Source organism: Cyprinodon tularosa, unplaced genomic scaffold (assembly GCF_016077235.1).
Source record: "Cyprinodon tularosa strain WSP-4 unplaced genomic scaffold, ASM1607723v1 ctg268, whole genome shotgun sequence".
Classification (NCBI taxonomy): domain Eukaryota; kingdom Metazoa; phylum Chordata; class Actinopteri; order Cyprinodontiformes; family Cyprinodontidae; genus Cyprinodon; species Cyprinodon tularosa.
In genome coordinates, this window is record NW_024038972.1 from 1 (window position 1) to 21,448 (window position 21,448).

Below are 21,448 nucleotides of genomic sequence, written 5' to 3' on the forward strand. Positions count from 1 at the left end.
TCAGTCTGAACGGTCAGTTAACTGAGTTTGCTATAAAGTCCACTATATAGTCCCCACTGTATGTGGACACAGTAAGCTTGCATGAGCTATGAGAGCAGCACATTTTAAATAGGGCATGCACGAGGACAAAGGGGCGTGTGCATGCTCTTGCACGCATATTTTTTCTTTTAAGTTGAGAGGGCGGGTTTTTTAGGAAATTATCCACAACACTTTTAAGGAATAGCATGTTCCTCTTGGCTATTTCATTGAATATTACTTTCACTGTCCACACAGATCTGAGGTTTTTGAACCAAGGGATCTTAATCCACTTTAAACCCCTCTTCAACTTTCCTTCTGTGCTCCTGATGCTCGTTGCTCAGTGATATTCCTTCACAAACCTTGAAGTTCCTTCATAGAGCAGCTGACTGCTTCTCTATGATTTCAAAAAATTGAAATCCAGGTCTAAAAATTCTTCTATTCCATGTATTCTATGCATTATTTTATGGAATAAATCTGATTGAAGGTTTAAACTGTGAAATCTCGGCAGTGTCCTACCTGTCTCATAGAGTGAGGAACAGTAGCTGCCTGTTGAGGCTGGTTTTGCAGTTCCCCCCCGAAAGCTATGGCGTCAGTGGGCATGATGGCCCCACTGCTCCCTGCTCCTCCACCTGTGTTTATGTTCGGGCTGCTCCCCATCACCGCTGCCCTCACCCCATAGGGCAGCCTGGCCCCCGCTCTGCCCAGAGTCATGGTGCTTTTAGGTGTGCCAGGATTCAGCCCGCTGCCCATGCTCCCGACCGGATCTTCAGCTGTGTCGGTGAAGTACATGGGTCCCCCGGTGGCGTAGGCAGCGTTCAGAGACTGAATATTCTCCATGGACAGAGTTTTCCCCGTGCCTGTCAGTCCTCCGCTGGAGCTGTTGCTGTTGTCCCGCCGGTGTCCCAAACGAGGGGAGCGAGGGAGGCGTGGCGAGCGGCCAGGACTCCCAGAGCTGCTACCGTTGGATCCCACAACGTCCAGCTTGGAGACGGACCTGGAGCTACCGTACATGGTGACAGAGGGACAGCTGGTTTCTATATGCAAGGTTGGAAAGGTGGAGGCCGACACAAGTCCCACTCAAACTGAAAGGTAAAAACAGAAGGCAGTAACTGAAGCTCAGTTCTCAGTGTCTACAGAGCTGTGATCAATGCCTTTCCAACACCCTCTGTAATCCATAAGCTTTGTTGTGAAGTAGCAATCAACAGGCTGATCTCTTTAGATAAAGACAGCGAGTCGATCCACAAAGCCTGGGATGATGGGATCAACTGAAAAGAAAGAGAGACACAAAGAGCCTTGGTTAGGAGAGTTTAGTGGATAAAACACACACAAAAAAATCCTCCCAGGTCTGGGTTTAATCTCTGAGCATGCACATTTCCTGCAAATTCTACCCCTCCTCACCACAAGAATGAATCAGTAAACATGAATGAAATCTAATCTAGCTCAGCTCTTTAAATAAATCAATCTGACTAACCTTAGCACTGCGAAACTGCTGAGGACGCCTGCTGTCCAACCATTCTGACCACATGATTAAAGATACTGTCCAGCAGCTGCTATACTCTGCAGTGTTAGCATAAACATTTATGACTGATAATCAATGACTATTCATCTATTGTGTGTTTGGGTTTATAATCCTGTTAGAAAAGTTCATCATGTCCAACAACAGCTATCAATCTATGGTGAAGAATGTGAACTCATTTCAATGATTAAGGTAACACAAACAACACAAAGTCTGCACAGCATGATGCAGCCACCACCATGCTCACCATGCACATCTGACCACCTTTGCAGTTTTGGAAAGCTTCAATTTTAGTCACTGTTTTGATTTCTGAGAAGGTGGCTCTTTCTTGATCTCTTTGTTCTGAGTCCACATTTAAGTAAAACTCAACAGCATCTCTTCTCTGAGCAAAATAAAAAAGGTTAAAATTTATTCTAGACAAGAAAATGTATGAAAGGTGGAAAGCTGCAACATAAATATGTCTATATATTAACATACTATCATACGGCCAGTTTTGATTGATCAAAACGGCTGATCTAACACAAATTTCACAATTTTGTATTCAATAGACTAGAACTGGACCTAGAGGCTCTAAAAGTCATTGCTTAACATAAATACCAGGGGGAAAAAAGACACTGACACGCTTAAATCCTGTTATAGATATCCTCATTGTTTGGTGGGTGGTTTGCAAATGGTTCCTGAAATCAAAACAATTTTCTTCTTATTTCAACTACTAATTTGGGTGAAAAAAATGAAATCTGTTCTCAGCCCAAATCTTATCCAGCAGGCCTAACAAACCAAATTAACGGTAAATATCCAACCAGAATGGGGCTTCTGTGTGGTTCCAAAAAGGGCTGGTCAAACTTGAAAATAATATAAAGGAAATCCTGTTATACAGTATAATGATAACCCAGTCCACTGCATGAAAAGTGGGATTTTCGTCAATATGCGGCACTGTAGATTGTCGTGGAACTTCAGGTTAGCGGCAGTTTACGACAATTTGCAGGCTTCGCCGAAAACTCCCGTAAATTGTCAGAAATTGACGTGGACTCTCTTAGGCAGTGTTCCCCCCATGCCTCCCCCCCATGGAATTCTAGGGGAGGCTTTAACATGTAAATGAACATGCTGTGAGCTATACAAATGCAAACCAGGGTTGCAGGGGGGTTTTTACCCCAAGTGACATCTTTCTGGGTAAGAAATTCTCTGATACAAAGAGATCAGGCTTAGTATAGCCTCTTACATTTTAGCTTGAATTGATTTATTTAATTAAAGTATAGAGACCAAAACAGATCTTTAGCTGACAGAGCAATACATTTAGAGCAGTAATTATAAAAAAAAAAAATTGCATTTAAGATAAAAAATAAAATGTTGTCTGTCAATATGCTCAATTCACAATTACTTAAGTGGAAAAGTTTCAAGAAATGAGTCTGAGATGATTTACTTTATAACATGGCGCATTATCCTGTTGGAAGTAGCCATGAGAAGATTGGTACACTGTGGTCATAAGGTCCGGCCAGGTCAAGATCCGCAATTGCAATCGCACCAAACAGGAAAAAGAACATTGACAAATTCCGGTTCGTCAAATTAAAATATAGCAGCAACAGATCGGTGACTAGAAATTATAGCACAATTCTTATATATATATATATATATATATATATATATATATATATATATATATATACAGTATATATATATATATATATATATATATATATATAAAAAAAAAAAAAAAAACTAACACCGTTTATTTAAATGATTGGATCCAAACTATTGGTTATTCACCAACGAGGAAGCAGATTTCTCATCTCCATCAAAATATTTATTTTATACCGAGGGACTTAAACTTTAATCAAATCCATTCAAAAGAAACTTCTTATTACAGGAATGAAAAGAGATGCTGAGTTTGGAAGTAGTGAACAAGTTCATTAAAAAAAAAGCAGTTTTGAATGATCCTTATCCCCGTTACAAAAATCTACAAAAATATATATACACTATATTGCCAAAAGTATTTGCTCACCTGCCTTGACTCACATATGAGCTTAAGTGACATCCCGTTCCTAATCCATAGGGTTCAATATGACGTCGGTCCACCCTTTGCAGCTAGAACAGCTTCAACTCTTCTGGGAAGGCTGTCCACAAGGTTTAGGAGTGTGTTTATGGGAATTTTTGACCATTCTTCCAGAAGCGCATTTGTGAGGTCGCACACTGATGTTGGACGAGAAGGCCTGGCTCTCAGTCTCCGCTCTAATTCATCCCAAAGGTGTTCTATCGGGTTGAGGTCAGGACTCTGTGCAGGCCAGTCAAGTTCATCCACACCAGACTCTGTCATCCATGTCTTTATGGACCTTGCTTTGTGCACTGGTGCACAGTCATGTTGGAAGAGGAAGGGGCCAGCTCCAAACTGTTCCCACAAAGTTGGGAGCATGGAATTGTCCAAAATGTCTTGGTATGCTGAAGCATTCAGAGTTCCTTTCACTGGAACTAAGGGGCCAAGCCCAGCTCCTGAAAAACAACCCCACACCATAATCCCCCCTCCACCAAACTTTACACTTGGCACAATGCAGTCAGACAAGTACCGTTCTCCTGGCAACCGCCAAACCCAGACCCGGTCCATCAGATTGCCAGATGGAGAAGCGCGATTCGTCACTCCAGAGAACGCGTCTCCACTGCTCTAGAGTCCAGTGGCGGCGTGCTTTACACCACCGCATCCGACGCTTTGCATTGCACTTGGTGATGTATGGCTTGGATGCAGCTGCTCGACCATGGAAACCCATTCCATGAAGCTCTCTGCGCACTGTTCTTGAGCTAATCTGAAGGCCACATGAAGTTTGGAGGTCTGTAGTGATTGACTCTGCAGAAAGTTGGCGACCTCTTCGCACTATGCGCGTCAGCATCCGCTGACCCCGCTCCGTCAGTTTACGTGGCCTACCTCTTCGTGGCTGAGTTGCTGTCGTTCCCAAACACTTCCATTTTCTTATAATACAGCTGACAGTTGACTGTGGAATATTTAGGAGCGAGGAAATTTCACGACTGGATTTGTTGCACAGGTGGCATCCTATCACAGTTCCACGCTGGAATTCACTGAGCTCCTGAGAGCGACCCATTCTTTCACAAATGTTTGTAAAAACAGTCTGCATGCCTAGGTGCTTGAATTTATACACCTGTGGCCATGGAAGTGATTGGAACACCTGATTCCAATAATTTGGATGGGTGAGCAAATACTTTTGGCAATATAGTGTATATATTTGGGCAGAAACTGAACACATGCTGGATGATGGTGGGATTTTTTTAATATGTCATATTAAATTAAGCGCTCACAGGGTTCATACAGGAATGAGTGACTCTAATTTAATGCTATTTTAATGCTATTTGAAATGATTTTAATGCCATCAACAAGAACCATGTACAAAGGTTATTAGTGTACATGAAATATGAAGGAGCTGCAAGCAGAGTTCCATGACTCCTGTATGTATGTAAACACACACACATACACACACACACACATATATACGTATATATATATCCTCTAGCTTTTTCTCCGCCTGGAGCGATATAATATATCTGACGAAATTGTTTTTATAAGCATTTTTTATTAAAGAATTATAAATACTTCGATAAACATATTTAAATAATTTTAGTGCCAATTAAGGCCTTGATTAAAAAAAAAAAAAGAATGATTTTTTAATTATTTTTATTGATCCGCGGACACCCTGATTCATCTCGCGCATGCTCTGTACGATCTCCAAGAAACTCAGAGCGGAGCTCTGCAGCCACAGTGGAGGATGTATGCTTTGCTTTGTGCAGCGGTCTGGAGCTTCTGGATTTCGGGGTAAAACTCCTCTTGGACGCGATGGCGACTCTGCATCGAACAAGACGAACTCAAAGAAGAGATGCTAGCGGTAAATATATGTTCGATTACTGCCTGCTAAGCTAAAAGCGGCCTAGCCTGAGCTACGGCTAATAGCGGCTAATAGTAGCCTTGCAAGAACAAGCTTTATTAAAGTGTATTTTTTGTGATTTACAGGTAGCAGTACACCGTCTTAACAACTCGGAGACTAATTGCAGGCGCTATGAACCGGAGCAAGGGTAAGATTTAAAGAATATGCTTTCATTCTGCGGTAAAAGGCAATGGGTACGGATAGATACCGATCATAGCTTTACATTTTGTTTTCACAGACCTCCCATCTCGGCAAGTCCAGATTTGCACGATGTTGATAAAGACGACATTGTGTGTAAGTGACTTGTTTTAATGTTTTCTCCTTCCTTGTTACTGTGACTTGCGTTTGATTTTTTATTCATACCACTCTCATTTAATTGTTTTCCAGCTGCCTGTAAGACGTATTTTCAGACGGTACGCAGGAGCTTCAGATATACGCAGCCAGCCACACGCTGCGTGCGGAGGCTATCTGCTCGGAGTCGGGCCAGAAGAAAGAGGGTAAGACTTTATTTGGTGACTATTTTTCAGGTGCATTGATAGATGTGTTGTGTCCATACGCAGTGCGCTGATTCATTTTTTTTTTTTTTTTTTCAGCTGCTGAAAGCGAGGCAGAGTGTGCTAGCAGATGAGGAAGTGGAACTCTGGAAGTCCGCCTTCCTCGGCGGTGTCTCTGGATGGATTGTACGGTCGCCGCCATTTCGTAGGCCGGATCTCACTGAACTCTGTGTTAAGCTGCAGTCCCGGTTAGAAGCGATGCCGAAGTACAGGGCCACGCACAGTAGGCGTCTGCACATCGGACCTGCCTCGGAGGGAATGCTGCCTGTTACCTCCAACCCCGAGGAAGCAAACGGACCGTTCACGGACTTTTAATTTTTAGAAACGCATGTGTTTGGATATGCGTTGTATATAGTTGTGTGTGTTTTAATAAAGCTCTTTCTTTGCATAAACAGCTTCCCGGCAAATCTTCATTTCCTGTATAAATTCATTCATGTCCTTGATGGTAGCATAATTGTGTAGTAGTGTAGGATAACATAAATACACAGCATATGAATGAATAAATATATGAATGAATAAATATATGAATATATATATATGAATGAATAAATATATATATATGAATAAATATATATATGTAAATATATATATTTGCCAACCAATCACGAGCGACTTTACTTGTTTAAAAAGAAGTGGTTCCGTCCAATACTCAGTAAGAAAATTAAAGCCTGGCCTGGCCAGCCGCGCGGGTTTGCTGCATTCATATGCTAATTAGGGCCATTAGTACAGCTGATCGCTCTCCACATACGTCACGGTACGTTTTCGACAATTTGTGGCACGACAAACGCGGACAAGCACGGGTTGCAAATTGTCGGAAACTGACGAAAATCAGGCAGATCTGCGGGAGTTTACGGGGGTTTACGGGGACGAAAATCTCACTTTTCATGCAGTGGTCTGTCTATCATTATGATGCTTAGGAGGATAAACTTTGGCTTCACTTACTACTCATTTGATACTGTAGTATACACGACCTGATCACCTTTTGAGTCAAACACGGAAAAATCCAGTATTACAAGCCAAGCTGCCTCCAAGATCAATTTTAGCCACGCATGTGAGCCACTGCAGCAGAATGAATACAACTAAAACTCAGATATGACAGTAATAACCAGGCAGTAGTATTACTTGATCCTAAACCCTAATGCTGCGTTCACACCGGGGGCAGCAAAAGCAGCAAAATCGCGTCTGCTGCTTCATTTTTGCTGCTTGTACCAGTGAATTCTGACGCGCGTCTGAAGCAGCTTTGCTGCTCTCGCTGCGCGGTCCAAAAGTGGCTCTGACGCGCGTTGGGCGGAGCTTCACTATCCTTTCTCTGCCTTGCAGCTATATTTGCTGTGATCAGTGGGAATAAAGTAGTTTTAATATGTTTTTAAGTAAGAAAATACACCTGAAAACTTCATCAGTGCAGTCAGTTCATCCAGATTACAATCCTGCCTCCCAATATTATTTCTGTCGGAGCCGCTCAGACCCCCACATACCAGCGGTGCGCCGACAGAAGGAATCCATTCATCAGCAGCCTCTGGCCGGGTCGCCTCCTCGCGGTTTACCGCTGTGGCTGGTAGGTGTTTTTCATCTAAATAATCCGGTCTACAGGCACCAGAATAATAAAAGCGAACATATTCTGCCGGCAGATGTATATATTTTAAGTTAATTATGCTTTAATAAACTGTTTAAGAGAAGTGATCAGAGCAGTCTGTGTCATCAGCGCTGTGTCTCTCTCCCAGCCAGCTCCCAGATCAGCTTCTCTGATTGGTTGACGCGGCGCGTCGAGCAGCAAAAATTCAATTTTTCCATCTCGAGCAGCAGCGCGTTTGCGGCGCGTCGCGCGCGTCAGATGCCAAAACGCGCCCGACGCGCTGCTTCGGCTGCTCAGACGCGCTGCGCTTGCTGCTCGAAACGCGCCGCGGGACATTTTGCTGCGCCTTGACGCGCGTCAACCATTGACTTTGCATGTAAACTCGCTGCTTCTGTCGCGCCAGCTGCCCCCGGTGTGAACGCAGCATAAGCCTTGTTTTCTGCACCGACAACTAGTTTTCTAAACTCAGCATGACCGATGCTTGAAACCGAAGATGAAACTAACATCTTGTCCTACTTTTAGCTCCAACAATTATCTGAAAACATGCAGGTCCTCCAGGAGTACTGAAATGATGATTGATCCCTCAACATGGGAAAGAATAAAACAAGATGGTGACATCACGGTTAAAGTAGTCCTTCTCCTTAGACAACAGGACACTGCGACTTACATATATAAAAACTGAATTCACCTGCCACCATCTTGGTACTCCCCAGTTTTACGATGTCATACCATAAAAATACCTCTAATGTAATGCAATTACCATAACAATGTAATCAGTACATGTATATTACATGTACATCATCGATTTAGCACTTTAGCCACATCAGTAGTGTGTTGTTGTGATATTCTTAATATCTGACTACAGTATTAATATGCTCCATTAACACACTATTTTTGGTGTGATGGATTTTTATAATATGTTACATTACATAATTTATAGACTTCATAGACTTCATACTGACTAAGCAATGTAATGTGTCTAATTTTCACCTTGAATGACAGTAATCTACTGATGCTATGAAACAGCAAGTGTGTGTCAAAGTGATGAATTTATCTTTATTTTAAAAGCCCCCCTGAAAATGAGAACATCCTCATTGTTCGATGCTGTCACAGACCTTAAGCTTACATTCCGACCGGTCTAGGGAGTACCAATATGGCAGCTGGTGACTTCACAGCACCATGTACTACCAACGGCCTATCAGCAATCCAGTGAATAAATAGGGATCAGTGATACATTTTTGAAAGAAGTGACAGAATTTGAATGTTAAAACAATGTGTCTGCAGCTTAAGTAGATGTTTTTAATTTAATTTACATATAAAAAGGAAGTAAAAATATATGAAAATATATCTCTATATTTCGTTTAGTCATTAAAAAAATTCTGGAGCTGATAAAAAAAAACAAAAAAAAAACTTCAATTTCATGCAAACGCCTTAAACACCTGCATTTGTTGGATAAACTAATAATCTAAGAAGTTACTGATTAAATCAATGACAATCCCCCTTATTTCCTTATCATTGAGAAAAATTAGACATGTCTTTTCTGCAGCAGGACGATTAGATTAACACTCTTTTGCCCTTTAGTACAGTCTTCTGCCTGGATTGATGGGTTTTCTGATAATACTTTCTGACAGGAAATTCCAAACAAAAGATCATGTGAATGCTCTAATTTCCCAGGTTTCCCAAAGCGTCCGATTTGTGCAGGCTTGAGGTTCGAAATGTGTTCAGATCAACAGTAGAGCAACTGTTCTTTTTGTCTGAAGTGAGTAAACAATCAAGCCCTTGATGTATCCTTGAAGAAAACGATCAGTGAACATGTGAGCCATCGGACACACAAACTGGTGATCCGTACCCTGATTCTCCCCTTGGGAAGTACAGTATCTTATGGTAGATACAGCAGAGCTAAACAAGGCTACTTTTAAACGTGATAAATAATCAGTGGAAAAATTCAGCTCTTTAACATTCAAAACCCACAGATTTTTTTTATTTTTTCCAACCAAGGTGATCTGTGAGCAGCGAGACATTAAAGCCAAACACACCCTCTCACTTGGACGCCACGTAAACAGGGACCATCTGCTCCATCTCTCCTCAGGCCAAAAAACACACACCTGGAAAGAAGGAGGCCAGGACCCTGCGTCCAACACACAGTTACACACAGAGAAAAGGATTTTCAGGATTATATGTTCAGATCCACACGGTCAGAGGAAAGAAATAGGATATGTAGAAATATGTACAGAAGAAATAAATAACATAAAAACACATGGTCTTGTTGGAAATTTGAGATTTCCAACAAGACCATGTGTTTTTATGTTATTTATTTCTAGACTTCTGTGATTCTGTGAAGTATAAATGCAAAGATTCATAATTAATTGGCCACTAAAATGATGGCAAACCATATGGAATAAAAAATAAACTATCAACTGGATGGATGGGTGGGTGGAAAAGCAGACAGGTGTAAATTTAAAATGTTTTCCATACCTTTCATACACGAAATTATACATTGAATAGGAATTTATTGCGTATTTGCATAAAAAGAGCAGCATGCATTGTTTGGGGGTTTGCTTTCCCTCCTCCCCTTAGGACCCACTGACCTGTAGATAACATAAACGCTCACGTCCTAATTTTCTTTATACCGCCTAAAGATGCAAAGTGTTGGCCCCCCACCCCCAGCAAGTCACATTTTTACCACATGGTTATACAAAACATACAATCGTCCTTTTATTTTTCCTGACTGGAGGAAATCACAGTAACCACAACTGGCGGCGGTGTTCAGCTTGAAGTTTGAGAGTCACATGAAGAAACCCAGAGCGTGTAAAACAGGTGGAGGACTTTTATCTACGGTTTTAGAAGCTGACTGGACCCTGGGGTTGTCAGTAGTCCGATCAATAAAGGGACAAACGGTCCAAAGAAAGAGAAACTACTTATGACGCAAGTAGAATCATGAGATCCAACACCAATGTTGGTGAAAGGTTTACTCACAACTTACTTCTTTTACACCAATTTTTGAGATAAAAACAGCTGTTCATGTCTAGCTAAGTTGTGTTTCTTGACATTAAATGCTTCTTTTATCCAAAGGTACTCCTGAGCCTTTACAAACTGACATGAACTACTTGCTAATAGCAGCACTATTTGCTCAGGCAGAAGACTTGCAAACAGATGTCTTACATACACGGTGAGGAAATTAAGTATTTGAATTTCTCCCACTTAGAAATATTGGAGGGGTCTGAAATTATCATCATGGGTGCATGTCTACTGTCAGAGACATAATCTAAAAAAATCCAGAAATCACAATATATGATTTTTAAGTATCAGCTGCAAATAAGTATTTGAATACCTGTCTATCAGCTAGAATTCTTACCTTCATAATCCTGTTAGTCTGCCTTCAAAATGTCCACCTCCACACCAATTATTATTCTAAATTAGATGCACCTGTTGGAGGTCGTTAGCTGCATAAAGACACCTGTCCACCCCATACAATCAGTAAGAATCCAACTGCCAGTGTTGGGCACGTTACTTTGAAAAAATAAATAGTTATAGTTACTTGTCCCAAAAAGTAACTGAGTTTCTCCACAATAAAAGTAACTAGTTACTTTTGCATTTCTCGCCCCCGTAACCCTCACCACCTGGCCCCAACATTCTCGCCGTGTGTTTCAAAAGCCAGCTGAATAGAGCGAACGACAAACACAAGAACCTGCAGAGAGTTTTGCATTTATTGTGACTCAAAGTAAATGACATCAGGGGGTAACGCTATTTGACGGGCCTATGGCTTCTGAACCCCGTCAGACAATAACTTTGTCTTTGGCACTTAGACCTCGGCAGGAAACATAGCGCTTAATTTTGATAGATATGCATGAACAGGAGCCCCCCCCCCCCCCCCCCCCCCCCCCCCCGATCTATTTGTGTGACAACCACACATGCGTCTATCGCAGGCCCACAGCGCGGCACAGAAACACACACGGCTCAGCCTAAACTTAGCTGGCTGCTACCCAGGCAATTTTGTCAAAGTTCGTGTCTCGCCTGGGGATCAGTGCTCATGAAGACACATTTTTATTCATGTTGGATATTTCCGTTCTCCTGTCAGGCTGGTGAGATTTGATGTGGCTTGAAAGGACTCACTGGTGCTGTCTGGAGATGTACGTCTCACTGAGTCATCCCGACTCGCCTCGCTGGCAGAGGAAGTTGTGCTCCTCCTGAACCTAATCTGTCTGATGATTTAAGGAGATTAGCTTCCGTTCACCTGAACCTGCTTTAACTTTCACTCTTCCTTTATCTGCAACAACAACAGCAGTGCAGACAGTTCCTATATATATTGCTTCCTCTAATAAAGATATACAAAAAATCATCATAAACTCTGCATTTTTACACAAGCTTTATCTCAATGGTTTTTTTTTATTAGACTGTTTTTACTAGTTGTTCAAATAAAGGGTCGATGCTATGTTAACCACAGATTTCCTTTTTCCCTGGGGTGCAAATATGATGTTGCACAATTTAATTTCCTTGAAATTGCCTCAAAATGAGCAAAACAGCAATTTTCTTTTTTTTTAAGGGTTACATAACAGATTACAATAATCTGAGACTTTAACTGTGACGGTAAGCGGGAATTAAACTGAACATTTTGGTCAATAAATACTCCAGGTTGCACAAAGGATAAACAAATAGGAAACATCTCATGCCCAGTGTTAAAGCATGGTTGGGGAACTGTCATGCTCAGGGCTTGGAAAGCTCAGGCTAAACCCACACAAGAGAAAGTCTCATACAGAGATTATATTTATGTTCTTACATCAATTAACTTAGAGCTACAGGGTGAATTGGTTTGGCAGTTTGTTATATTTGAGGTTTCTCTGATCTCGATGAGCATTTTCAGTATAGGCTCTAGTTCCTCAGATGCTAAATTATCTTTAGAAAGAAGTATTTTAAACCAAAACTCTTTGCAGCACTTTAAAGAAATACTGCTTTAAACCTCTTTAGTGATTATTATTATTATGTATTTTTTTACACATTTTTATGGTGGTTTCATTCAATATTTTCGATTTTTTTTTTTTTATCAAACATCTAAAAAGGCCAGCTAGGGCTGTCCCGATCTTAAATTGATATCAAAAATTGGTCCAATTTCGGTTAAAAAACAGGATAATCTGTGTAAATCAGCCTGCATTTAAAATCTCAGACATTAGAAAGCACATAGAAACATTTTGCCTCTATCCGCTTTTGTTGAAAGTTTATGTAACTCTATGGCGAAAAGAAAATCGGTCAGTTCTCATACTTTATGTTGGTAAATCTCACTTATTCAAGCCTTTTCTATCTTTCCACACTGTAAAGGTATGAATGAATAATGCCGATATTGTATTCGAGTCAATATCAGTATCTGTTAAAACTTAAAGCTGAAATATCGAAAACGAAAAAGTTCTATCAGGTCACCTCTACTTATGGAAAAGGATTGTGACCACTGAAAAATTTTTTAAAAAGTAAACTGATTTTTTAATTTCCTTTCAGCTTAATATGGGAAAAAAGTCAAAATTCTGACTTTAATCTCAGAATCCTGACTTTAATCTGGGAATTTTGGAACCAAACGTAGATGGGCACCAGGAAGAAAGAGATGTGGGAGCAGGATTAAAGTCAGAATTCTGAGATTAAAGTCAGAATTATGACTTTTTTCCCATATTAAACTTTAATAAAATGTAAAAATCAGTTAAATTCTTTTTTTCAGGGGCCATAATCTTATTCCGTACCTATTATTTACCTTTGGAAAATCAATATCTCTGTCTTTTCCTACCAGTATATGGTAAGTAGCAGTAGAGAGGAAGGGGCTAATTAAATGGTACACATTAACTGGAACTCCACAACACTGCAAATTAAAACAGACACCACAAATCTACCAGCCATAAATCAAACAGCCGTGTTATTTGCTGTAATTGAAGATGCATCAAATAGTGAAGTAGAATACACCCCTGTGGCAGCATCAGTCCTAAAGCGACTCCTTATAGTGATCTACACTCTGTCAGTCTCATAACGACGCCTGTTTTGCTTTTCAGAGGATAAAACAACCAAACACAAGTTATTTATTATGTCCCTGTAATGGTTTAACAAATTCTGCAATTTCACAGCAATAAAGAAAAATCTGTGGAGTTATTTTTAGGGCAACTGTTTTTTTTGTGTTTTTTTTCACTGTTGGAGTGAAAATTTGCAAATAAAAATGTAAAAAAAAGTAGGAATTATAGATATTCTTTCTATTTTTATATTTGATTCACAATGTTTGGTTAAACTCAGGCTTTTTAGTGGATATTCAACAGCAGAACCACACGCAGATGTGAAAGGTGAACAATGGAGTCGATTCATGAGAAGAAAAAAAAGAAAACAGTAGAAAACATAAACCAATGCTGCTGTTCTGCACGCTGCTCTGTGCACAATTAATCACTGCCTCTTATCAGTTTAACTGTATCTGTGGGGTGTATTTCTAATTCAAACAGGTCACATGATGTTTTGTCCAGAGTGTTGACATTTATTCAAGTATTGTTGATCGACTCAGACCGTAAAATATGAATATAACCATTTTATCTCCAACCCCACACCTCTCATGATGCTGAAGGTCATATGGTGTTCAGACTGATTCAAACCAGAAAGGAAGATCATTTACCATGCAAGTAATATGCTATTTTTTAATATATGTCCCAGTTATCATTAATAGGACCCAAAGTTAAAGAAATTAAATATTAATACAATAAAACATCTGGAATAGCTTGTTTTGCCTTAAGGAGGAAACTCTCTGCTCCTCTCTGTCTATCAATGTTTTGGCAGCTTTAAGAAAAAAAAAGAAGCTGCAAACCTCAGGTTTGACCAGAAGTTATTCACTCCCACAGCATGCACTCCTCCTGACCGACCCGCAATACGCCTCTCATGCTCTCGTGGTTTCCAACATCTTCCCTAAAGTCATGGCAGTCGGTTCGCTTTGCCGCCTCAAGAGGGAGACTTCTGGGTGAAACCCAAGCTGTTGTGCAAAGTAGCTCACAAGCAAAGCTTAAATATGTGAGTACTGTTGTGCAATATGTTGTGCATATCTCATTGTCCAAATATCTCTATGTGCAAAATCTACATAGCAAAGAACTGCACATATTTTAAACAGATTTCTCCCTTGTGTGTGTATATATATACATGTTTTTACAATAGAGGAAGACATGCTTGGACTGGTGCAAATATGCATGGTATCAGCTCTGGCTGCTAATTGTTCATCAGAGTAAAGAGTGTCTTATATAGAGCTGGCTTTAGCCCATAGAGCTCTAAACAGCAGCCTGACAGTAAAGGGCTGAACAGTTTGTGTCCAGGATGTGTGGGGTCTGCAGAGATGCTAGATGGCCTTCTCTTGACCAGAAACCTGAACCCTGATGATTCTCCCTGTAAACCTGATGCTTGATTATCGTCTGGATTTTTTTTTTTTTACATCAACCTATATATATTTTTGGTTCCTTTTTAAATAATGTTAATTTAAAAAAAAATTGAATATTTACCCGCACTATTACATGTCATAGAATACCTTCTATGCAGGTTTATTTTTGTACCATCAAAACATCAGTTTCTGGATTAATGTGCCCTCATTTCATAATAAAAAAAAACGGGGGATTTTACAAAGTATTTGGACTCTGGACCACTCTGTGTGTTTGTATCCATACATTTTGTATTTTAGCAGTTATATTTCCAGTTTAGAGTGATGTTTTTATATGCTTTAACCCATGTTTTAATTCTTTAAAGCCAAGGCAGGAGCAGATCTGAGCAGTAAGCTTTGAGTAAAAGCCTGTATTCATTATATTTTTACTTTATATAGACTAATGTTTATTGTGTTTGCGTAGTTTTAGATAAACAGACAGAATGGGAATCCAGTTAGATTTGATGTTTTGTCTTTAAATTGAGCTTCATTATCAGCCTTACAAAGAACTAAAACTGCTATTTAAAGATCACCATCAGCAGTTCAAAGAATCTGTATTTGGTGAACGACTTTCCAGTCCAGATTGAACTTATTTAACACATATAATTGAAAGGTGCAGATTGTTTAACGTTTTGTACTTACATTTTTTAATCGTCAAAATATATCAAGGTAAACATGGGTGTCAGTACTGTCTTATAAAACCTGAAATAAGGGGCATGAAGTAAGTAAAACCTGCAGGGTTACAACTAAAGAAAAAATACACTAGAAAACATCTAAATCTAGATAAGTCGGTTTCTATTTTTTTTTAAAGTGCATTTGTTCTTGAATTGAGAAGGTAAAAGGGAGGTTTTGCCAACAGAACAGAAAAATTTACATTTAAAATAAGAAAACGCAATTGCATTGTCTTATTTCAAGTGTATTTTATCTAAATATCTTATTTTAAGAGTAAAAATACTCATTCCATTGGCAAATCATTTGATTTACCTACTCAAAATAAGGGTAAATACACTTAATTTAAGAAATTTCTACTTATTATTAGATAGTTTTTCCACTTTAAGTGATATAAATTATGTTAAATAAAGATTTTAAAAAAGTATCTTAGAAACCTGTAGAGCTCCTTCAGCTTAAAACAGGTTTTTATATCCAAAGCACTTTCAGCTTAATTGCTTCTATTCATACTTTTTTTTTGTTTTTTTGTTTTAATTAGACTGCCTTGTCTTCTTCTCCCACTGTCTCACAGTGTTTGGGCAGACTGAGTTTATTTAGCACAGCTGTAAAGTGAAGTGAAGTGAAGAGAAGAGAGATTTTGCTGTTTGGCTTTAAGCGTTTGTGATCGGACGTCATCCCAGGCCTGTCTCTGTGTGGCTCTACACTGAAAACAAATCATTATGATGGTTTGCTGCTGATTTATGCACCAAACCCTAAACTCATCAAACTTTACGAACAACGTTAGTCAGCGTTTGTGTCACAAACAATAAAAAAAAAAAAAAAACATGTTTAAAATGCTTCAACTAAATATACTTGGTTATATAGCACCATAACACTAAAACAAAGAAAAAAATGTGGGTTATCTGCTTTAAATAAAAACAAAACAGAGAATATTGGCCATAGATTCCTATTAAAATAACCTTTTTAAATACACAATTATTTCTTTGAAATTATAATATTGATGAAAAAATGTTGCATAATCATCCTTGGCTACCTGTTCTCCTTGGATGGAAATATAACTAAATGATCTTTCCCACTCCTAAAAAGAGGAAAAAAAGAGAACATGCACTAATTTAATTAGAGAAATAAATAAATAAAAGGAAAAAACTATATTTGTCCATATCTACAGATAATTAGTTAATCGGATTAATCAAAGTTAATAGATTTTTGATATACTCGTCAACTGAATAAGTAATTGATTAATCGTTACCTGGATTCTAGAGACTAAAACATCCATTTAGATGACAGAGCAACCCACTTAGAGCAGAAATTATACCAAAAAAAAAAAAATCAACATTTTGCATTTAAGATAAAAAAAAGTTTCCTCTGTCATGCTCTATCCAGAACTCCTCAAGTGGAAAATTTGTTTTTTAACTTGGTTTAATTTCGTAAAAACTATTTTTTAAGGAATCTTTGGCTATCCGATTAATGGAAAAAATAATCGACAGATTAATCGATTTGTAAAAAAGTTTTAGTTGGAGACCTATACATAATACTTTTAAAAATTTGAAACTAAAAGATTGACAACATAGACTTGTTGACGAAGAAAAGAAGCCAAGGATTGCAACAGAGAGTTAAAAACTGTATGTGCCTCATGTTAAGTACGGTGCAGGATCCATGATGCTGCGGGCCTAACTAGGAGAGCATGAGAACCTTGTTCCTTGTTAGGTTGCCCTTTTTAATGTATCTCCAGTAAAAACCGTGTGAAATCTGCCAACCAATGGACCATCTTTGAGTCTATTGTCCGAATAATGAATGAAAAAAACAAAGTTCTTCTTTTATTCATGTCCTCCATGTTTAGAAAAATTGCAATAACCATGAAACCAAACAGCTTTTACAGTTGAACACCTTTTTTTTCTCATCTGCAAAGTTCAGTAAACTTGCATGATCTATGATTAGAAGATATAAAAAAAGCTGCCCTGCTGCAGAACAGATAGGATCTGTTCCAGGCTACTGTGGGCTACAGGAAATGAAGCCACGCTGCAAAAGAAACCCACATAACCCAAGGTTCACAAGTTATGTCACCCACTGTACGTCACATCTGTGCACAGACACACATTTTGGGCTTATCTAATCCTGGCTGCTGTTTTCCTGACAAAAACAAAGCCTTAAATGCACCGCTGGGACTTCAAGACTACCACAAAGGCAGGGAAGTGGAAAACTAATCCGGAAGAGATTGAGGGGGAGAGGTGAGTTCCTCCTGGTCTATCATGGGGACAGGAATTAGTTTGTTTAGTCAACTTGTCAGGTTAAACAAAAGGGAACTGAGCGGTGAGGGTGACCCAGTCCTTTTTTTGGGCAGCTACCATCAAATTAAGGAAAACAAAATGAACTAATGTAAAGAAATTCTCCCTGACGGCCTGAAGGGAGCACAAATCTCACACCCGACTAGTAGAAATACAATTTTTGGATTCTGTTTGACTCTATTTCAGGTCCTTCATGTTAATATAAAAGCATGAAAGCCTTGAGGGATTTCAGTTAACCTTTGATGTGAAAACTTCATCCTCGGCAGCTTGTGCAAAAGTATTTCAGTTGGTGGAAATTTACACTCCTACACTCCTCCCAATGAACTTTATAACATTTGATCGTCCTACAACTATAAACTTTAATGTTTCTAATGCCTTTTTTGTCGTATTTAGAATAGAATAGAATAGAATAGAAAAGAATAGAATAGAATAGAAAATCCCTTTATTGTCCCACAATGGGGAAGTTCTGGTGTTTACAGCAGCAAAAAGATTATTGAAAAAATGTTTAACACAAATGTGGACCTTAGAAAAAATTATAAGATTAACATACTAGTGAAGAGTTAGAAGATAAACAATAAAATACTGTTCTATAAAGTGTTTTAATAATATAAAACTGTGCATCTGGAGAATAAAATAACCAATATACAGTTATGGATATTTTTATAATAATGGATATTTGAAAATAGCAGCAACTTCAGAGATGGACAAAATGACTAAGAAAGACTAAGACTAAGCATGAATGTAACAACTTATTGAGTTTGTTGGGAACAGTGGTGCTTATAAAGTCTTCCAGCCGCTGGGAGGAAGGATCTGTGATAACGCTCCCTGGTGCATTTAAGGTGCAGCAGTCTGTCACTGAAGGAGCTCTCCATTTCTGCAACAGCTTCATGCATAAGGGGGAGATTTTATCCGACAGAGATGTTAATTTAGTTAGGGTCGTTTTGTTTAATTGGGAAATAGAAGAAAATCAAACACTTATTGGGTTAAAACTCAGCTTAAAGAAAAAGTCTGGTCAGCAAGGATTAATTAATGGATAATTATTTATACCTAAAACTAATATGTTTTCAGTGATTTAATTAATTTAGCGTCAATCAGTAAAAAAAATTTTTAAAATAATTTATGTTGCGATCACTGAGTTCAGGACTCTAAGTTGGGCCATTTTTGCCCAAATATAGTAACACCTCACTCCTGACAGCAGTGACGTCACGGTGCGGTAAGCCTAGCGCCATTCTCCCCGCTTTACAAGCAAAATCAATGGGAACTACTAGACACATCTGCAATCAACAACTATTATTGAAGATTTCCAGAGGACTTCACCATTGAAATTCACCAGAGCTATAGTGAAACTGACAATGCCCACATGCATGGCAGCTGGCTGTTGTAATTTTATCTTTTATCTTTACCCCAAACAATTCAAAATTTTGTTCTAAAAAGAGCATGAATCCTGTATCTATCATCTTTAATGTTTGTATATCCATGTGTATAATTAACCACAGCGTTTCTGTTGTCAACTAGTTGTTAATATATGAAAAATTTTAATGTTTAATAAGTTTGAAGATTCCCCTTCAGAGTATTACTGCTGCCACAGTCTGTATAAGAGGCAAAAAATGATAGGGGTGGCCAATGATTGGGTAAGGGTGGCCATGGTCACCCCTGGCACACAATCTAGCTCCACCCCTGCACCCTAGGGGTTGCAGACCCCCTGTTGAAGACCTCTGCTGTAAGACATGCAGCTGGAACATCTGGCTCTACAGCAGATCAGCAGGTTTTAGATGCCTTCATACTAGAACAGATATGAAGTTTCACCCACTGTAAGAAAACACATAAACATCCAGTATTTACAGAAACCTCAGTGGAAGGAAGCAGCTCAGTTCCCTGGCTGGATGTTGCAGGGGTGGTGCCCTGAAATGTAGCTGTGGGTGGGTGGAACCAGTAGGAAACAACAACACCAAGCCCAGATCAACACAGTACTATCAGATCTTAGATGTGCACAAGCTGATTTGCAGATGCATTCACCACTGGAAGCTGATTGCTGTGCATCTGGATCTTCCTGCAGATGCAACTTGTTATTGGTAAACAAAGTGACAGCAAATGCAGCTTCATGTGCAGCTTGCAGATAGATAATCGCCTTTAGTGGCACAGACGAGGTGTTATTGGCTTGTTATACCAGGGGGGAGCCTGTAAGCTGCATGCACTATATGAGTTGCATGAATCCAAACACAGTGAAGAAGCTTCTCCTCTCAGCTGACCCGAGAACTGCTGCGGCCATCAATTATTAATTATGTTTATCCAGGCGTCCCCGTTATAAAGGAGGCAGCCTGACCCACAGTAACCCAGCAAACAGTCACACATGTCGGCTTGTGTAATGAAACCTCTGCCCCAGACTGCCAGCTCTAAGTTTCAGTACTCACTGCGGCTGTGTTGACCCCCTCGTAGTGAAAGAAGAAGGGAAAAAAAGGCCAGTCACAGCTCTTCTCCAGTTTCCCTGCTGCTGTCACCCATTAAAGTGGCGCCTTAAAGCGTTACAGACTCACAGATAGGATTCAGAGCTGTGTTTAAGGGGTGTCTCCCTGGTTTTCAGGCTCTGTTTCCTTGTCTACGTCCGTATCTCCTGTATATCTTTCCCTCTTTTCCGTCTTTGCCAGCTCTTCCACTGGCGACTTCCCCGCTAGTGGTGTGCCGCTCGCGCCTGAGCCGGCTACGTTTGCTGGCTCTTTTTGTGGGAACGCTTTGACCGCAGGAATAAATACTGCTAGGATTGATTTTGAAACGCAATGTGTATAAGCATATCAAGTGCTATTTCCATGTTAAATCCTGAAACGTACAATTTTGTACGAATTTACTCAAATATTGCATATTTATTTACCCAGACAGTTAAAGATTTTGCTTAATTCACTAGGGCTTTTTACAGTATGTGCCTTTAACTGCCAATGTTGTGTTGAAGTGTGCAATGCCACATATATAATCATATGCGTATATGTATTAATTAGAATATTATTTCAGAAATATACAATATGATAACTTAATACCCCTGATGAAAACAGAATATTTTTTTAAATTCTGTAACACAGTTATACTTTAAGTCATTTTTTCTACAAAATAAGAAGAAAAAAAAAAAAATATATATATATATATATATATATATATATATATATATATATATATATATATATATATATATATATATATATATATATATATATATATATATATATATATATATATATAACATCTCATTAAGACTATATAGTGTTGAAATGGGTAGTTATAGGATATTTTGCAGATATTGATTGGATTTTTGCTTTTTTTTCAACTACTTTAACAGTGATTTGTCTGAATGTTAGAGTTTATCATAGGAGGACTCTCACATACAAAGTGGCAGAGTGGTGCTACAAGCAGATAAAAAGGAACACAGAATTAGGCAGGTATTGGGACACATGTAGATTTCAATCCTTCAATCTTCACTTCTTGTAATGTCAAAAACAAAAAAAACGCTTCATGT

General features: G+C 39.0%; 1 protein-coding gene across 2 annotated transcripts; it reads right to left on the reverse strand.

Moving 5' to 3' along the window:
- Window positions 1-489: 489 nt before the first annotated feature.
- LOC119786212 (ELKS/Rab6-interacting/CAST family member 1-like) lies at window positions 490-20,631 on the reverse strand. Of its 2 annotated transcripts, none has more exons than XM_038289393.1 (2): window positions 20,358-20,631; window positions 490-1,283 (listed from the first exon to the last, which is right to left on the reverse strand). In XM_038289393.1, the coding sequence occupies exon 2, from the start codon at window positions 1,027-1,029 to the stop codon at window positions 505-507; it is 525 nt and encodes a 174-aa protein (XP_038145321.1). In that variant the 5' UTR covers window positions 1,030-1,283; window positions 20,358-20,631; the 3' UTR covers window positions 490-504. The 2 variants fall into 2 exon arrangements, with proteins under 2 accessions (XP_038145321.1, XP_038145324.1); XM_038289396.1 differs by having other exon boundaries at window positions 20,481-20,628.
- Between the last annotated feature and the right edge of the window lie 817 nt (window positions 20,632-21,448).

Excerpts from the sequence above, each read along its gene's own strand:
- LOC119786212 (XM_038289393.1), bottom strand. The coding sequence starts at position 1,029 with ATGTACGGTAGCTCCAGGTCCGTCTCCAAGCTGGACGTTGTGGGATCC.